At 48.6% G+C, this 20,553-nt stretch overlaps 1 protein-coding gene across 1 annotated transcript; it reads left to right on the top strand.

Annotated features, from left to right (window-relative positions):
* The first annotated feature begins 227 nt into the window (after window positions 1–227).
* On the top strand, window positions 228–8,843 carry LOC135823842 (uncharacterized). Its single transcript, XM_065336696.1, has 2 exons — window positions 228–4,938; window positions 7,340–8,843. Exons 1-2 carry the CDS (start codon window positions 533–535, stop codon window positions 7,563–7,565), a joined length of 4,632 nt encoding a protein of 1,543 aa, XP_065192768.1. The 5' UTR covers window positions 228–532; the 3' UTR covers window positions 7,566–8,843.
* Window positions 8,844–20,553: the final 11,710 nt, after the last annotated feature.

Consider the following 20,553-nt stretch of genomic DNA (forward strand, 5'->3'; position numbering starts at 1 on the left):
TCACGAACATCAGGTGTGGTCGGATCCTAATTATTACAAGGACCGCGCGTCACGAACATCAGGTGCGGTCGAGAGCAAATGTAGATCTACATTTACTTGGCCGTGAGCCTGTAATTTTAACAATACAGCACGCATATTACTCATATGAAACATCGAAAGAGAGTCATGCATCTGTCGACAACGTCGACCCAGGGCGTTCTGCCTGAGGTAAGTTGCTCCACTTTCAAAAGAGAAATGTTGAGAAGTAGAAGGTCATTATTCCCAATGTTGTCTACCCATCTGGTCAGGAGACCTCTGGGCTGTTGCGCCTGTAACTGGTTAGCAATCTCGGTGTGCTCCTTCAGTCTTCACTTGCATCGCCGACCGCCCTGGCAGTTCAAATCTCAGAGAAATTGTGGATTTGAAATTTTGAATAGCATCCAACATTACAAACCAGAGTTCGTGTTCAGCTGTTCATGTAGATGCACGCCAACGTATTGCCTTGTTGGACAACTAACTTCTTTGCCTATACCAGTTCATCCATCCTTGCTTGATGTTAGTGATGAAGCTCAATACCAGACAGTCGTGCGCATCAGTAGGGGAATGCAGATGCCAAGGCCAGCGCAGCTCTCAAGCCACATTGCCATCTTTAGTGCACGTGGCAATCTACAGTGCAATTCTCTTGCTATCCTGCTTTGCGGCCACCTTGGCAGTCGGGAGTGAAGGCGACAGTGTCGCTAGACCTGCTCCTGCTTCTTCAGCTAAGCACATAGTGGAGATCATTCGCCGGTCGGGAGCTGTGGTCGGACGCACAGCGGTAGATGATCGTGTTCACCTATCGTTGTCCAAGCCATCCAATATCCCAGCAGAGACTGAGAAGACTGTACCTGCAACTGGTGATACTCGGCGTAGTAGAAGGGGAAAAACCCGCGAGGCCGCCACGTCCGGGGACTCTCCTGCGGCCGATCATGGAATGGCCCACAGTGACCTGATTGATAACTTCCTAAGCGCAATCCTGCACTCTACATTGACCAGAGGTGCAGAGTACACACGCGCGTTGCACCGAGAGACCCATGATACTTGGCCGCAAGCCTCGCGTAGTTCTCGTCCAGTTCCCTGGAGCACTCCTGAAGCCCAACAAAAATGGAATGCAGTTGAAGATAACTCCAGTGACATCCAAGTACCGCCTCTCCTAGAAGTCCAGTGTACGAAGGCCTATTCACCAACGCTTAGGACTCTTCACCCAAACGATATATCTAGCATCAGCCACCCCATGCTCGTCCGGGAGCCTCTTGTGATTCAAGAACATGCCATGACTGACGAATACCACGCAATGCTCCTGTTCAGCGTGCCCGCTAGTTATAACGACACCTTTCCTGTTAGTGTAACCCACCTGTCCGTGTATCTTTTCGAGGTCGAGGGAGAAAGAGGTCAGACCTGGCGAATTCACGACCGTATCGATATCTCCTTCTTGCCCGAGTCCTGCAGAAATCCGCGAAATGTCAGTGGCACAGTGGTCGCAAGTACGAGCCGAAAGTTTGTATTCATCTATGGATATGGTGCTCGACTGGAATGCAATCAGACGATTGTGTACAATCCCAGCACACGGCGACACCGTCTAGTCCGCATAGTATCAGCCAGCGGGCGCGGGCGCGGGCGCGGGCCGGAGCGTAAGCGTACAGCAGCGCTCTCCAGCCACTCCGCTCAGCCACTCATTCTGGGCGGCACTGCAGCTATGCTGGCAATACGTGACATCACTAATCCCAACGGAACAGAGAGCATACTGATGTTCGGTGGTACTGGCTGCGAGTTGAGCAACATCTTCGCTGAGCATTGCCAACAATTCTCCAACGACGTCCATGTCCTTCAGTTGTCTGGTGACAATTTCGAGATTGGTTCGTGGACAACGCGGGTTTCGAATTCTGGCGTTTTGCACCCCTGTCCTACTCCACGAATTGCGTCCCTACTGCTTAATGCTGACGCCAGTGACGGACCGAGACTGTTCGTTTATGGAGGCATGTCTTTGTCTTCGTCAGGTGGTACTGAAACGGGGCGATATCCGCTTGAGGCGAAATGCGACTTGTGGCAATTTCATGCATCAAGTCGTGAGTGGACGAAACTAACACATCTGAAGGAGAACTGTGAGGCACGCGCGGCATCATCCTGTTTTGCCTGGAATCGCCTCCCTCTACGGCCGTTCGGTGCTTACTCGCAAGGAGCTGGAGAGTTGGCGATTGTCAATATCGCCTTCTCCGATGGTGCAGTTCCCTTGGCATGTTTTGAGAGCAGTTTGTCCATTTCCCGTATCACCATACGAGGAACGCGCACCGGTAATTGGTCTACTGTCAAGCAAACCACCACAACTAACTTCGCACCCGAGCTGATGCAAGACGTGTCGCGAATACGAGCGCTGGGATTCCTGTACCACAATACATCTCTGTTCATGGTGCAGACGAGTATACCTTTCACAGTTAATCTGTCTGTAGAGTTTGACTACGTTACTGGTCAGCCGTCAGTGGCTTGGCGAGCACTGCCAGGGGAAGACCCGATGTACAGCTTTCCAGGGAATGTTGGATGCATTACTATGCAGACGCCTATCTATTTCCGTCCTCGGCCACATGAGGAAGGTGATGAAAGCTTCGGCGAACCATACGCTGCAATGATCGGTGGCTTCTGCATGTTCCCTCGCTACGCGTATTCACGAAGGGCAGAAGGAGATACCTGGCCAGAACCGTCTTGGAAATCTTTGCCTATATGGTCATACAGTTCCCACGCGCATGAATACATCATGCGAGTCATCAAGCCTGGTCCACCGTTTGCTGATCGTTTTTGTCACTCGTTGCTTCAGCTGTTTGACAGCACGAGGCCGAAAGCAGTCATCTACGGTGGCATCCCACTGACTGGGGCGCCACCCGACAGGCATGTATGGTGCTTTGACTGGCTTGACCAGTACTGGCGGATAGGAAATCTCACCAATCGCCACCAGACTCCAGAACGGTCGGGATTTGCCGGTATTGGCCACTCTGCCGTCACTTTGTCCAACACAAGTTTTTTACTCTACGGCGGGATGGAATGGGATCCCATTACCGGTGTGTTAGCGTTGGCCCTGAATCAGACCTACGTGTTCACGTTCAGCGATTTATCTACATGCACCGGTTCATGGCGTCAAGTCTCCACTGCCAGGCCAATGCCGCGTAGGATGATGCACACAGCCACGGTACACGATGGCAAGGTGATAGTGGGCGGGGGTTTTACGAGCCACTTTCAACCGGTAAACCATGCACTTCTGTCTTTGACTATTGTCGTGTCCAGATCGAGAGTTACTGTCGACTGGACACCGATTCCACTGTTGCCAACGCTACTCGACCGCATCATGTACAGTCTGGCAAGCTTTTCTAAATCCACGCTCCTGATCGTGGGTGGTGTCAAGATCAAGTGCTTATATAACTATAAAGATCACCGTGCGAAGAAATGTTTATCGATTCCCTCATACCTGGTTCCTTTACCAGCCCCGCTCTCAGATCTCAGAAACATGACAACACTGAGGAATACTAACGTTATCCCATTCTTCAGCAGCTACCCTATGGTCGGACACTCCGTGGTGGGAAGTGTGGTGTATGGCGGCATTCTACTGCCTTTTCCCAATCTGGCGAACCCACAGAGTGCAGTGTTCAGCGACAAAACGTGTCATTACAACATGGCACCACATCACTGCCCGCTTGGCCATGGATGGGTGAATGACAGTTGTAAGGCATGCGACGTCAATTTCTACTCATCCGATCTAAGCGGCATTTGCACCGAATGTGGACCTTACCTGATCACAAACTCAACCGCTTCCAAGGAATGCAGCGCATTGGACCCATGTTACAAGGACTTCTGCCATGGGCACGGAGAGTGCTTAGTCAACCATAGAAAAGCCACGTGTAGCTGTGACTGGGGATATCTGTCGTATGACAACTGCCAACTTCCCTTGGTTATCATCCTGATCGTTACTGGTACAGTTATTCTTGCTCTGACAATCCTGTTTGTGTGGAGGCGTGTACGACAGAGCCAGAAACTGTTTCGCCAACGAGAACAAGATCTGCAGGTTTCGCGCTGGCAATTGAGGCAATTGGCCAACGGTGTACTGGTGAAATGGAGAGAGATTGAGCCATCCATCAAGAGGATAATCGGAAGTGGCTCCAGCGGTGATGTGTTCCTTGCAGAGCTGTCGGATATACCAGTGGCTGTGAAGGTGCTTCGACGCGGTCGAATGGACGACGTCTTTCTACAGCAGTTCATACGGGAGCTTGATTTGATGCGAACAGTCCGCCATCCGAACATTGTAATCTTCCTTGGTGCAGGTACAAAGCCGCCGCAGCGCTCACCGTTCATTGTTATGGAGTATGTGATGCGAGAATCACTGTTCAAGATTCTGTCTGAGCACGCACCGCACGCTATTAGCTGTCAGCGAAAGATTGACTTCGCAACGGACATAGCAAGCGGAATGGAGTTTCTGCATAGCTCGGAACCACCTCGAATTCATTGCGACCTCAAGAGCTCCAATCTCCTGGTGACGAGCAAGTGGAAAGTGAAAATAGCGGACTTTGGCATGCTACGTCTTCTATCGACTATCGACTTCTACGGCAGAATGGACCCTGAGGAGAACCTAGTGGCAAACACCGCAGCATGCGCCCCAGGCTTTAACCACGTTACCATGCCAATACCTAGACCTTTCACAGCAACACCAGACGGTCCAGAGGAAGAGCACGATACGGAGCCACTTCTTACCTGCGCTCAACGCGCAGAACATTCAGATTTGCAGCCGCAGGTAGTCGCTGACTGCAGGAATCACGCTGCTACTACTAGTATGCGTGTGGAAGGCACTGCCGGCTTGACACAGGCCATGGGCACGAGTCGATGGTGTTCGCCGGAAACCCTGACTGACGGCGTCTTTGATGAATACACAGATGTGTACAGGTGAGTGATACATTAGAGACGTACGTTAAGATGCACGTTATGTCCGACGTGACGCGCAATTACACGTCGCATTTGGCGTAAAACTACCAATTAATTTCGACGTCAGCTGCAGGTCACTCGCGTTGTTTTTCGACGCACGAGCCAGATACATAATGTAGCGCAAGGTGAACTTTCGCGTCACGTCAGAAGTATCGTGTTGTACCGGTACTGGAATGCGTAGAACTCTACACATTCATTTGTGAAACTAACTTCAACAGGTCAAAACACGCTCAAATTCCACGATCCAAATATCCAGGTCGAACAGAAGAGATCTGTAACAATACGGTTCTGTGGTTCGTTCATGCATGCATGCTGCGGTGGCGAACGTACCAATGTAACTAAACGAGACGAATTCTGCGTCACCGCTTTGATTCTGCTCGTTGGATTATCATAATCCTGTGTTCTGTGGAAAGCTCCACTCATCGATATTAGAATACCGAGCAGGACAATCAGGATGAGTAATGAGATGATTTGCGATAGAAGAAGAACCATATCAATCTTGTAGGGCAACATTAAATTTAACAAAAAGCCACGGAGACTATGAACGCCTACAACACACGTTCTACCGCTTGCAAAATAGAAAAAAGGAATATACATGCGCTCAAGTTGTTTGTTGATTAGCTCGTTGCTTTTCACCCCTTGGTTTACTGTTTTTGGGACCATTTACATGTACATGTAAATGTACATGACTGTGCTTTAGATGGGGTAGAGATAGCGGAGGCTTACATGGAGATGTGCTCAGTGAGATCCCACCAAAAGTGCATCTTCTTTTTCTTTTTTTCTTTTTTTCTTTTACTAAGAACACAGTCCTACTAAGAGACATATGGAGGGTCTGGAGACAAACACAAAAGAAGACACAGGGGATGTAGGGATGACGTGCCGATGTACAGAGAGCAGGTGGACCGACCAGAGGGCTCTGGCATCGAAAATTGTTGGAGATTGCAGGGTCAAGGAGCAAAAACATTTGGTGCGAAAAGGAGGCGCTAATGCTGCACCAAATAATTTAAAAATATAGCAGCCAGAACGACTAATTGCCCTGTAAGCATTTCCTAAATGTGGACATAACATCATCGTGAGTAAAATGTGAAACGATGATCGCAAGGCACACCACGAAAAGGAAAGAGAGGATTTGTTCAGAATTGTTTTCTGGTTACATTCATCAGTGAATCTACATAACAATGGAATGGGGACAACTTGTAGCAAATCTTATATGGACAACTAAAAGTGAAATACTGGGAAAAAAGGAGAAAGGAAAAGGCGATTATACTACATGTATTGAGCGGGGGATAGCTTCAGCAGCTAACAACATGCAAGTGTGAATCATGAACATCAGCAAAACAAAGCAAAGCCTGAACAGACCGGAGGAAAGTGTGAACGGAGAGGAGGGGTGCGGGGGGGGGGGGGACAATCACACTCACCATGCTCGTACCATACTATAAGTGAGGGTGATAACACTTGCCTTCTGTACACACAAAACTGGCTTGTACAAGAAGATTGCCTCTAAACTTCAAGCTGCATATTATGAGTACGACTCCCACGACACAACACGGTGAAAGAAGAACCTGAGCATGAATGATAACAGTCAGGTTGACCTACCACATGCCTGTAAACTGCCGATTTCTTGACATCCAACTCCAGGTCACAACCACACTCGACGTCACCAACTTTATCACCATCCGCTTCATCTTCGGTATCACCTTCTCCAAGTGACTCATCTGAACGCTCCTTTCATTGTTGTGTGTCGTGCGAGTCATGTATAATGAGTCTCAATATCATGGTCACAGGTACTGTGTGGACCACAGCCGGCCATCTCTTTCGGATTACGTCATCACATACGTTCACCTTGAAGGTTTGGAGGAGCCTGGGATGGGGCTCGTGAAGCAGGAGGTCTACAGGCAGGTTGTTCCAGGGTGTGTTGGCGAAGAAAGGAGAGGGTCGCAGGAGGTAGCCAGGGAAAATTAGCGCCCTCAACTTGGATGGCCCTTGAGGCACTGGAAGTGGTACGATTGGGGTTTGGGCCGAACACACGCACATGTACAAGTACAGTAATATAATCGCAACAGGTTCAGGGCCAGGCCAGTTTATCATTTTTTGAAGTTTTTCTGAGCAGCTGGCTTTACTGCTTTGTTGGTCATCTTTTCCCGTAAGAGAGGTTACTGTCTGAGTTCAGCACTTTAGGTCGGATTTCACATTTCAGTGAGCGCAACTGTCTAGATAATTGGTTGCATGATCACACACTTTCCCTTTTACATCCCCTTCCCCCTTCCCTACTCGTGCCTGCCTCGGCATTAAGACATTCTGATTTGGGGCTGTTCTGATTTGGGGCTGTTCTGATTTGGGGCTGTTCTGATGTCCAATTCAGCTACGGCGTGGTGCTCTGGGAAATTCTTACCCACGACAAACCGTACAATGAGCAAGATGACGAGAATGATGTGATACGTGGCATCAAGAATGGAGAGCGCCTTCCCCTGCCTCCGGGGCAAGAGCTCTACGAACTTAAGCGGATAACTGAGGACTGCTGGAGCAAAGAAGCAAAGAGTCGACCGTTGTTTCCGGAGATTCTGGGCCGCCTCAACCTGGCACGATGAAGTTACAGTTTCACCCATTTATCATTCAGCACTGGAATTGCAATGGCAGTTGTAAAGCTTGTGCCCACACGTTTATGCCGTCAATACAGGTACTGCTTTGCATCATCTACACAGCTGAAGGTGGTGTCTGAAAGCTACGTCGCACTAGCGGTCGGAAGACAATTTGTGCATTTCTTCAAGGTCTGAACATTCTATCGCACCGGTCTAAGTGCTACATATGCATATGTACATAATGCCAGAAGGTTGTTTATATCCATAACCAGCGCCAGCTAACTAGTCTTACTAGAACAGTACGCACGCAGAAGTCTCTTGTGTTCTTGTGGTCCACTTTCACAACAACAACAACAACAACAACAACAACAACAACAACAACAACAACAACAACAACAACAACACACGAACATACATGTACATGTAGAAGTCTATGCTATTAGCACGGTCGGGTGGCTTGGCAATGACACGCACTTTCCAACGTTCTTCGGCCGTTGGAAACCGTACCATTCTTGCCAGTTCATTCTCAGAATTCATTCTATTATTCTATTCTGTCATTCTATTTTCTGTAATCACATTTTCATTCCTGGCCCTCCGGGGTGTATCTCCTGTCGTATTTTCAAGGTCGCCTCCTGCTCGCCTAGTATACAATATACATATACATGTACATGTACATCAGAAATAAAAGGACACGTATGAATTCAAGAAAAAATAATAGCTTCCACGTAAATGAGTGTGATGGCGAAATTTCTCAACACAATTGTATAGCCGGTGGTATTGCGCATGTGCGAACGTTACGTACTAGTACTTCAAGTTTGAACTGTCTTTTCCTCTTTCTATTGATGTGTTGTTGTCTCGGATTACTTCGAGTTCGACATGGAATATTGAAATCCCCTTCTTTGCTATTCTCACCAATCAGTACACGCATACACAGCGATGATTTTTCCTTTGTATATTTCTATTTCAAGATGAACATGCCTTACGGCTTCACCTCAGCAGAGTGTGGTGCTGCATATCCGCCGTCTTCCTTCTCAGTGAACAATACCCTCACCTTGAGATTTCAGAAAAATTTTACACCATTTTTTTAGCCATTGATTTTCAATTTGGCACTATGCTGCTGATGTACAGTATTAGTTTTAGATTTTTTAAAAGCATTTTAACTGCATTTCGCCAAATCTTGATAGAGTCGCAAATTCGCATGAATTCGGAGCATAGCCAGCAGCTATGCAACACAATCATTTTACAAGTACTGTAGACGGTACATGTATTCATAGTGTTTCCATTACAGTGGTCTCTCTCGGCCACCATTTTGTGCTACAGGAATTCTGCAAGAGTATAGGGAGGGTTTTCTGTTTTCATCCTGTTAATGGGCCATGCCCGAGAAGACATTTAGTGACGTATGCAGCAAAGAGACCGTGTTGAGTCTTTGAGTTGAGGGATCCTGATGTATAAATGGCTGCCGTGGAATCTACGAGTACTTGGAACAACAAGGGAGGGTGCTAGATCAATTAATTTCAAACTAATTTGAAGTTCTCCCAATCGTTTAAAATTTATTAAGAATCCTATTAATTCTACTGTCGTCGTGTGCATGAACAGGATTGTGTTGGCAGCTTCAAATCGTGCTGGGGTGTGTCAATATTGCTGGTGTGTGAAGGGGGATGGTGCATCAAGGATGATTGTTTAAATAAGTGCTGGAGCAGGGGATGGGGATCGGTGGACTATGAGTATGCTCTGGAGCTTGCAAGTAGCCTTTAGGTGGTTTTGGCAAGCTTTCGTGTCATACACGTCACTAAAATGTATTCCCTGTCGTGTTTGAATGGTACATCAGTAGAATTCGGATGTAGTTGAACAAATCACCGGTTCGAGGAAGCAAGCAAAACAGTCCAGGCGATAATTCACTCATGCTGATGAAATACAAACCTTGGGGGGAATTTTCAAGGTTTATTCTCCGTGCTAGATTGATTGAAATAATTGATTGGTGGCACGTCGAAGCTTGAGAAGAATACTTGTGTATCGAACCGCAGACTTGATAAAAAAAAACCCAAGGGAAATTACCTGATTGTACGCCTTTCATGTCTACATTGTACATGAAATAACTACATCACACAACGCAACAGTCCATCCCAAGATGAATGCATCTAACAATGTAATATATTTGATCTACACTGTACATGTACATGTATATGACCGTACATTTAAAATTAACTCTGAGTTTCACGCACTAAGCGATCATCAGAAAACAGCAATGATTAAATCGGGATCAGTATTGGTTTATATACCCACAAAGCTAAGACAGTTAGTGTAAATTACTGCATCATGGCGCAAATCTAAAAGCACTCTCTTGGACAGCCTGGAACCTCTCTGTTATGCATGTACATGCCCCTACTAGGATGATGTGATCATTTTCACCATCGCTTGTCCCATCGCTCTGCCAACCAGCCAGAACGTTTCGGCGTTCAGGTTGTAGTGGTAGACACGATCGGCAGGCGAAAACTGCGGCTCGCGCCAGAAGTCCCTGGTTTCCTCTGCCGTTACGGTCGGATGCGTGGCATTGTTGATTTCCGGGTGGATGCTGCAGTTGGCGGCGTTGAACTGGGCTTGGATGAGGTCGATGCGCCGCTGCACTGTGTTATGCCAGCCGTCAAATCCAGCAACGGGAATGCTGACTGCTAGGTTGGGTACTTTCCACGTCGTGCGAATGTCTTTGATCAGATTGACCATATTCTTCTCATACTCAGCTACCATGGTAACGCTAAGACCGTCATTCCAGCCCTGGAACCAGCCAAAGCCGCACACCTCGTAGCCGGCTTTGGCATCATAGCCCGGGTAGAGCTTGGTGAGATTACCCAGGGCATTCTGCACGTCTTGCATCATCGTTTCGTAGTAGGGACCAACAGTACCACCAGAGCTGGGCGGCCTGAAGTCCCCAGCTAGTGTCTTGCCACCCCAGGCTGTTTTGATGATCAACACCTGCTCCTCCAGTGCGTCGCCCATTGTAAACCCGAAGCTGAGCTCTGGCCCTAACCTGTGCGGATCTCCCTCAGCGCCGAATCCCACTGTCAACGGTCCGTATTTCCCGTCGTTGTCGGGCCCACCTTCGTTGAACCAAACCCAGACATCGTCCCGCACCGTCCAGTTCCCAGTCGTGGCATTGACCACGGCCTTGACCTCTTCTGCAGTGCGTGGGTCCTTGACGATGTACCGTAGTGTGCCATTCGAGTAGCCGTGGTTGGGATCGCTCGAGTTGACCTGATCCGCTGACGCCGGACCCTCCATGTTCGACTGGCCGGCAAGGATGAAGACTTTCAGCGGTCCCGGCTTAACGGGATTGCTGGCGACGTGGCTACCTGCTGCTTGCAACGGCCAAAGTCTGTGTTCATGATCTCTCCGCTCCTTGCTCTGAACAACACCAGCAGAGGCTAGTGCAACACAGCACACAAACAGAGTCACTGTTGTCAGTAGCGACATGATTGACGGTTCAACAGATGTTGTCTCCTTAGAGTTCTTCCAGCCAAATCTCTCCAGAACAACGCTTTGAATATCCTTCTGAACCGCTTCTTGTTATGAAATGAAAGAGACCGGACCCAGAGCTAGTCACGCTAGGCCACTCCGGGCTGCTTGTGGATTTGTGCATGTTTTCGCAAGTTCTGGTGATAGCTGATAGTGATAGCGCACTGTTTTGGATGACCTCGTAATCACGTGACCTATTGACTTGTTCATGATGACATACTGTCATTGGCCGCAATGTCCTGCACGACTGCACGTCATGGTGACTTCCCTGCTAGCTGTGTGGTCGAGAGACGATTAAACACGCCTGTGTACAGATTCTGTAACTCCGCTATTGATTTTTTGACCAGGTTAGGGAGCAGCAAAATACAGGTGCTGCGACTACTTCCCAATCCATGCTTTTCACGTCACTTTCTAAAACTGACTGTATCCAAGAGTACAGTCATGTACACGTACTAGGCTCCGGCGGATTATGCTCGCGAAATCATGGAATTATGCTTTTATGGATTCTCGCATTATGCTCGCAAAATCCTCGTATTATGCTTTGGCACGCGGGGATACATATTCACTTTGTTGTGCTTATGGAGCCTCAAAGTTCGGAAAATTGTGCCTTTTTCGTACTTGCAAGTGGGCATAAGTGCAACAAAATACATGTACATGAGTATCCCCATACCAAGATGTCCATGCATGCTAGAGATCAACATAGAAAAGAAAAAAAACACTACTTCTTCCATTCATTAGTTGACTTCTTTTGTAAAAAGATTTTTTCATTGCCAAAATAGTTTGAGTTACCTTTGAAAATGATCATGTTCAACTGTCTACGAAATCATTGTACTCGTCCAACCGATGTCACCCTCGCCCTGCGAAACATCAGCTCACCTCTCCCGTAGCTTCACCTCTCCTTCCATCATACCCGGACATCAGCTATGCCTCATTTTTTTATTTATTAGAGCAATGTCCATAGCCTGCACAGTCATGGCTGCTAAAATCCAGAGGTTATGACTACGTATTACATGCATAATATTGTACATTACGTACAGTGACGGTACGCGGAGTTTTGCGGACTACCCGTCACTTTCTCGTCCGCCCCGGGATACCTGATCAAGGCTGATTCACTCGCATCTTCTGCTACATGTGTAATGGGTAGCCGAGTGGTAGGCGCGGTGAAATCAACAATAATTACTTTTATTCTACTTCTTTCAGGTACACACCTGAGATATAATTATTAGTGAAAGAAGAAGCGGCAAAATAACTTTCTCTCCGGTGCAAACCTGGAGGTTGAATAGCTCGTTATTATTAAAATCTCCTCTAAACAGAAATGCGCAGCGGCTTTTATGCAGCAGACGCCGTACGCTTATATACGGAGATACACTAACTATACATCAGGCAAAGCTCCATATTAGTTCCGTACTTTCGGATCCTGCTGACGAACACATTTGGACTACTGAGTAAACTTGGTGACTTTCACCATGCTGTACACGTTCACCAACCTGACATTGCCATTGTCACAGAGAGCAAGCTAACCCCTGAGAAGGCTACTGATTCCGAACTGTCCTTGCCTGGGTACTACTCCCCACTGCGGAAGGATCGAACAGCTCATGGAGGAGGAGTTGCGGTTTGGGTTAAAGCCAGTCTGGCCCTCCGAGAACTCGATGACATCCAGGTCGGTAATGAGGAGCTAATATGGCTGAGTGTCAGAACTGTGGATAAGAAGTCAGTGGCTGTGTGTGCTGCATATCGCTCTGGCTCCTGCCACGACAATGACATCAGTACCCTTGAAGCCATCAGTGCTGGCATAGACCTGGCCCGTAAATCTTGTCAATATGTGGTATTGGCTGGAGATTTTAACGTACACAACATGGATTGGCTCGGCAGCACCAAGACAACTCATGCAGGTGTGTACACTGAAGACATGTGTGCTTTTCACTGCTTGGAGCAGCACGTGCATGAGCCCACCAGGGGCCTTAACCCACTCGACTTAATAATGACTGACCTACCGGGAGATGCGACCGTCAATACCTTAGCACCTCTGGGAAACTCTGACCATGCCTGTGTCCTAGCTGACTTTCATGTAAGCACAGCAGAGGAACCACCAGTGACCAGAACTGTCTGGCGTTACCAACGCGCAGATTGGGACAGACTCCGCCACTTCTTTAGAACAACAGATTGGCAGTCCACTGTCAGTGATGATCCTGATGCAATGTGTATGCACTTGACCCAGAATATTCTGGAAGGAATGCGCCGATACATACCGTCTAAGCAATTGTGCATGAAACCATCTAACCCCTCTTGGTGGACACCGGAATGCACTGAGGCTGTAGCACAGAAACAAAGAGCATGGAGGAGACTCTGCGCCGACCGATCAAGTGCCCAGCTGCAAGCCCGTTACAATGTCGCCAAGCACTCGGCTAACCATTGCCTGGCAACTGCCAAGCAGGCATTCACAGCAAGCCTGGCGCAGAAGTTAGCCTCTGGGTGTATGGCGTCTGGTGAATGGTGGCGAACCATCAAGAAGGCCTCTGGCCACGGAAACAGCCCATCCATACCTACTCTCCGCAGCACCGATGGTACGGAGCACGACACCAACCGCAGCAAAGCAGAGTGCATGGCCGAACACTTCGCCAACAAATGCAGTCTAGGGGCAGACGACCTATCCGCTCCATTTCCTTACGTCCGACCACGTACTGACCGCAACCTCTGCACCGTCCGGTTTCGCGAAACCACAGTCGAGCGAACTCTCCGCCAGCTCAACCCCACCAAGGCCACTGGTCCAGATGGGATACCTGCCCGCGTCTTGAAAGCTTGCTCTGCAGAATTGGCACGGCCGCTTTCAAAACTATTTACCTGCTGTCTTCGCTCCGGTATCCAGCCACAACAGTGGAAGGTTGCAAACGTGGTTCCAGTCCACAAGCGCAAGTCTAAATCGTCGCCATCAAACTATCGACCAGTGTCGTTACTGAGCATCCTCTCCAAGGTCATGGAGACCATAGTCAACAGGGCAATGAGCAACTTCATGGAGACGAATCACGTCCTGTCAGAACGGCAATTTGGATTCCGTCGCGGCCACAGTGCAGCAGACCTGCTGACTGCTCTCCACCACCAGTGGGTGCACACCGCCGGAGATAAAGGAGCTTCTCGAGTGCTGGCCATCGACATTGCTGGAGCATTTGACCGGGTGTCTCACACTGGTGTGTTGCACAAGGCTAGAGTGTATGGCATCTTGGGAGACCTGCATCGGTGGCTCCAAGACTACCTCTGCAACCGCACACTTCAAGTCCTCATCTCCGGCCAGACATCAGCCAGACGCCCAGTTAAGGCTGGGGTGCCACAGGGCAGTATCCTGGGCCCCACCTTATTCTTGGTCTACGTCAACGACCTTGAAGACCACCTCCCAATCGGCTCCAACCTTGCCTCATTCGCCGATGACACAACCCTATACGCCGAAATTGCAACGCTCGCTGCTGTTCCTGACAACGCTAGAGTACTCCAGGCTGCTGTCGACCTAGTATCCAGTTGGGGCTCGGATTGGAAAGTGCAGTTCGAGCCAGCCAAATCTCAGGCCCTTACAATTTCCCACCATCGTCGGGACTGGCCAATACCCCCCATTGTCTTCAATGGAACTCCTGTCGAGGAGCAGCCCTCCATCAAGGTACTCGGCGTCACGTTTGACCATCAGCTAAAATTCAGCCAGCATATCCGAACTGTTGTAGTCCGAGCAACGCAGAGACTTGGAGCCTTGCGCAAGGCATTTCACTTGCTGACTATTCCTGCCCGGCTTCGAGCCTACAAAGCCTTTGTCCGGCCGGTTATGGAGTACTGCCCAATCGTCTGGATGGGGGCAGCTTCTTCCCACTTGAATCGGCTGGACTGGGTGCAGGAGCGTGCCATCAAAGCAATACATCCGCAATGCTGGCTTCCTAGCCTCATAATTCGCCGCACCATCGCTGCCCTCTGCCTCCTGTATAAAGCCCTTTGCGATAATTCTCCCGCTCTTCTCTCGAGAATGGCTCCACCCCCGAAACACCAACCCAGGACCACACGCCTCACCCGCCAGGCTGTACGACTGTCCACCGCGCATCCCCATCAGTTACAGAATGTTCTTCCTGCCAATTCCAGGAACAATGTGAGCCGAGCCTTTCCCCACTCCGTCATCCCAATTTGGAACCAGCTGCCTACCTCTATCATTCCCCACCCATTTCACCCAAAGAACATCCAAAAGTTCAAGACAGCAGCTTATCACCATCTCCTCAGAACGAACTGGCACTGGGCCACTCATAGCATACGCGAGTAAGAGGGTACAGTGTCCTACCCTGCTTGGACATACATGTAATCTCTCCTCACGGACAGTCTCCTCTTGAATTTAAAAGTCTAACAGCGTTCACATCAATACTCAACTTATTCTTTTGCTCACTGAGCAATACAATCTTTCCATTTTCTTTCTTCTGTTTTCTTTTTCAATTTAATCCTCCCTACCCAATATCCCTTTGGTGCGTCCATGGAGCTATGAAGCCGAGACCTCTGGTCGGCGGAGCTTAATGGGCCCCACCACCACACTCCATCATTCACCCCAGTGTCTGGAGATATGTGGATTTTGTAGAAAAAAAAAAAAAAAAAAAACTACTTCCGTATTGGTCGGGCAGGGATACTACACCCTCCCTTCCTACAGATTATCACGCCCTCGTGGTTTTCAAAAAATTAGTGAAGAGTTACGAACACAGCGTCAACCGGAAGATGGCAAATTATATCAGAAATGATAACGTTTAGAGTAGACAGAAGAAATGAACTGATAACAAATCATAAAGTAGAAGCACACCAGGTTCACACGATCTCACGGGGTTAAAAGGGGAAAGAAATGTCCTCCAAATAGGACCTGAAAAACCACAGCACTCTTGCTGCACAACGCTGGCACAACCCGCCAGGAACATCGCAGGTCAAAAACCGAACTGAATACACTATACCTATAAGGGGCGTTGTCACACACATTGTCCCACGTTAGCTGGGTAAACCGTGGCTCACCATGATCAGACGCCTACCAAACTAAACTGGATTCACACACTCGCATAAAGGAAGACTGAAGAGAACAGGTAGACTGAAGGAAGACAGGAAAGAAAATGCCATACCTGGAATCAGCGTTAGTAACCACGGCGGCGGCTGGAGCTATGGCGGAGGGCGAGCGAGGTTTTATCTTCATCTTCGTTGAGCCGGTCACTCAGAGCGGCTAGCTCGGCGTCAGACAAATAACCTCCCTCCTCGTCTTGAACCATGGTCTTCACATTGTCGATAGCATCGCTTTGCGCGACGTAAAGAGTGATGGTCTAGCCAGGAAGATTGTTGACGAAAATCTGCATCCCACCACGGAGGCGAAGTACCAAGTGAATAGTGGACTCCTGCTGAACGTTGTAGTCACTCAGGGTTCGGCCGTCTGCCAACTGCGTGCCGGCGAAAATCAAACGCTGCCGGTCTTGGGGAATACCCTCCTTGTCTTGGTCAGCAGCCTGCATGTCGTCGTCCTCATCAGCTTCGCCATCACCACCGGTAGTATACGTGTAGGTAGCGGGTCGCTTGGAATCGCCATTGGCGTCTCCAGTGTGCGCGGAGCGTAGAGAAGGGTGATCCACGCTAGCACCCTGACTGTGCTTCAGGCTAATAAGCATGGCCAGGCCCAGGAAAGCAAGAAACATGAGTCTCATCTTGATTCGTCGCACGGAGCTGCAGCGGGTTGAGCCATGGGGGTCTGGGGTCGAATCACGTTGTTTGATTTAAAACTACACCGCTGCCACCAATGTAATGGTAGCCGAGTGGTAGGCGCGGTGAAATCAACAATAATTACTTTTATTCTACTTCTTTCAGGTACACACCTGAGATATAATTATTAGTGAAAGAAGAAGCGGCAAAATAACTTTCTCTCCGGTGCAAACCTGGAGATTGAATAGCTCGTTATTATTAAAATCTCCTCTAAACAGAAATGCGCAGCGGCTTTTATGCAGCAGACGCCGTACGCTTATATACGGAGATACACTAACTATACATCAGGCAAAGCTCCATATTAGTTCCGTACTACTTCCGTATTGGTCGGGCAGGGATACTACACATGTACTGTATCAGTGTGAGAGTGAACTTTGAACTTACTCAGAAGAGAGTTCGAGCACACAACAATGTATGGCGATGATTTCTACCCTAGCTGCTTTTCATTGGAAACACTATCCGCATGACCTCCGAACCCTTTACCATGCAGACCACCAGCACTGATCAGGTGCATTGTACAGAATTGTGTAGCCTACATACTAGAACTGTGGTACAGTCATGTAGTTTATGCTCCAACCTCCGAACGGATGCCAAATTATGCTCCAAATTTTCAACCACCAAATTATGCCAATAATTATGCCGGCATAATCCGCCGGTGCCTAATGTCACGTACATGTACATATACAATGTATGTGGCTTTTAAGGTGGCAGACTACCCAAAATTCGCTGAAAAATTGAATTTGTAAATTCATATTGAGTGCTACGTCAGTTGAAAGAGCTTGAATAGCTGCAAATTCTCTGAAAATTGTGTCCCGATCAGACCAGCCGTTCAAGAGTTATGGCCTAAAATGTGCCCTTGCAAGGAAAGATTTTTTTGTTGCACGCTGTCATTTGTTGGCAGCACTGTATTTGAATGTGAGCAGACCGTTTTTTGTTTTTTATTTTTTATTTATTGGGAACACAGCCCTACAAAGAGACATGTGGAGACAAACACAAGACAAGACACAGGGGATGTAGGGGCGACGTGCCGATGTACAGGGAGCAACTCGACCGACCAGGGGTCTCGGCGTTGGCGTTGCAACCTGGCATCGAAAAAAAGGGGGGGGGGTGCATGGTCAGGTAGCAAAAATAATGATTTGGTGCGAGAAAGGGGCGCTAGTATTGCACCAAATAATATAAATACGTGTAATGACTAAACCAGAAGGGAAAAAGAAGAAAGAGAACAATACTCATAACAAGCAAGTACTAGTAGAGAGGTAAATACTAAATGGGTCTCAATATCACCGTCACAGGTACTGTGTGGACCACAGCCATCTCTTTCGGATTAGATCCTTGCATACGTTGACCTTGAAGGTTGGGAGGCGTCTTGAATGAGGTTCGTGAAGCAGGAGGTCTGCAGGCAGGTTGTTCCAGGGTGTGATGGCGAAGAAGGGAAAGGATCGCAGGAGGTAGTCAGGGGCTGTGCGAGGGGGTGTCCACTTCAGCTGAAAGGCATGGTGCGTCTGACGTTTTTGCCGTGTGCACATGCTAGCTACGGTAGGGGGCTTCAAGCCTTGGTTGGTGGCAGCATGGCCTTTACCTGGGGAGGCCCTGGAATGTAGTGCAGCTTGAACAAGTATGACAGGGCTGCCACCATCCGACGAAACTGAAGACTTTGGAGGATGGTTCCAGGTCCCAGGAAATGCAGGGCACGTTGCTGAACCTTGTCCAGCTGGGCCATGTTAGTTGCGGCTGCGCTCGACCAGGCCAGTGGGGCATATTCAAGTAGAGGTCGCACGAACCCCTTGTAGACCGTCACTCGACCATGGTCGTCCAGGATGGGTGCTGCCTTTCGTAGGAAACCCAGCCTTTGGGAGGCGCGCAGTGCAACACTGCGAGTGTGCGCTCTGTAGGAGAGAGTAGGGTCGAGCATGACTCCCAGCAGCTTCAGGGTATCTGTCTCCTGGAGTGCTTCAGCTCCAAAGGTGGAGTGCAGGGGGGAACGTGCTTGTGATGTACTTGTCGTATCATGGAAACACGCGAAAGTGTGCAGAATTTTGCTCCAAGTAAAAAAATCACGCTTTTGAGCTACGTATTGGGCTGCACGGCGGCGGGCTTCGCAGCAGCAGAGAGAGAGAGAGAGAGAGAGAGAGAGAGAGAGAGAGAGAGAGAGAGAGAGAGAGAGAGAGAGAGAAAGAAATAGAGAGAGAGAGAGAGAGAGAGAGAGAGGGAGAGAGAGAGGGAGAGAGAGGGAGAGAGAGAGAAAGAGGGAGAGAGAGAGAGAGAGAGAGAGAGAGAGAGAGAGAGAGAGAGAGAGAGAGAGAGAGAGAGAGAGAGAGAGAGAGAGAAGGAAAGAGAGAGAGAGAGAGAGAGAGAGAGAGAGAGAGAGAGAGAGAGAGAGAGAGGGAGAGAGAGGGAGAGAGAGAGAAAGAGGGAGAGAGAGAGAGAGAGAGAGAGAGAGAGAGAAGAGAGAGAGAGAGAGAGAGAGAGAGAGAGAGAGAGAGAGAGAGAGAGAGAGAGAGAGGGAGAGAGAGGGAGAGAGAGAGAAAGAGGGAGAGAGAGAGAGAGAGAAAGAGAGAGAGAGAGAGAGAGAGAGAGAGAGAGAGAGGAGGGAGAGAGAGAAAGAGGGAGAGAGAGAGAGAGAGAGAGAGAGAGAGAGAGAGAGAGAAGAGAGAGAGGGAGAGAGAGGGAGAGAGAGAGAAAGAGGGAGAGAGAGAGAGGGAGAGAGAGAGAGAGAGAGAGAGAGAGAGAGAGAGAGAGAGAGAGAGAGAGAGAGAGAGGGAAAGAAAGAGAGAGAGAGAGAGAGAGAGAGAGAGAGAGAGAGAGAGAGAAGAGAGAGAGAGAGAGAGAGAGAGAGAGAGAGAGAGAGAGAGAGAGGGGAGAGAGGAGAGAGAGAGAGAGAGAGAAAGAGAGAGAGAGAGGAGAGAGAGAGAGAAGAGAGAGAGAGAGAGAGAAGAGAGAGAGAGAGAGAGAGAGAGAGAGAGAGAGAGAGAGAGAGAGAGAGAGAGAGAGAGAGAGAGAGAGAGAGAGAGAGAGAGGAGAGAGAAAGAGGGAAAGAGAGAAGTGGGTTCTCAGGTAATAGTTAGAATCTAGCAGGAAACTAATCTGCAGGGGACTAATCTGTAGGAAACTAGACATGCAGCAGCTCATATCGGGTGAGAAACTGTAAGTAAGGCTAGCCTATGGCAAGGGATATGTAAAGCTGAGAGAAGTAAGAAGAAAGGTCAAACTAGGTACAGGTGTGGGCAGGGGAAAGGACGGGACATGGCTCCAGTGCAAGAGGAATAAATGTAGAGGAAGAACTGGATAGAAGGGTGTACACACATCGTGTAGGTGTGCAAAAATACAAGGAAGAAAACTGTTGAAAGGGGCACTAGGATGTATTTACGATGCATGTACAGCTGTTAGGGTTATGTAATGGTATAATTATATATGTGTAGATACATTGTAAATACATGGGCGGTTGAAAGTGAAATGCATCAAAATGTCTACAGTGTACTAGCTAAGGTCAACCTGGCGTGTGGGAACATGAATACAGCGCGGAGTTCGAGTATAGTATTAGTGGTGCTTCTTTTTTTTCCCCCACGAGTTGTTTCTCTCTGTATGTTTTCGTCATGAGGCGTTGGCATAATCAGTTTGGCACATGCGAACCTGGGCAACCTCCATCCAATGGGGGCGCCAGCAACGCGTACGTGCATATAATAATAATAATAATAATAATAATAATAATTTGGTCTTTCCATAACCTTGAACCTTCCAAGTTGGA

The sequence above is a fragment of the Sycon ciliatum genome, chromosome 8 (assembly GCF_964019385.1).
Source record: "Sycon ciliatum chromosome 8, ocSycCili1.1, whole genome shotgun sequence".
NCBI classification, from domain to species: Eukaryota; Metazoa; Porifera; class Calcarea; order Leucosolenida; family Sycettidae; genus Sycon; species Sycon ciliatum.

Bases quoted from the DNA above. Each gene is read 5' to 3' on its own strand.
- LOC135823842 (XM_065336696.1), top strand. From the start codon at position 533: ATGTTAGTGATGAAGCTCAATACCAGACAGTCGTGCGCATCAGTAGGG. The intron at 4,939-7,339 runs GTGAGTGATACA...TGTCCAATTCAG, and splicing joins GAATACACAGATGTGTACAG to CTACGGCGTGGTGCTCTGGG.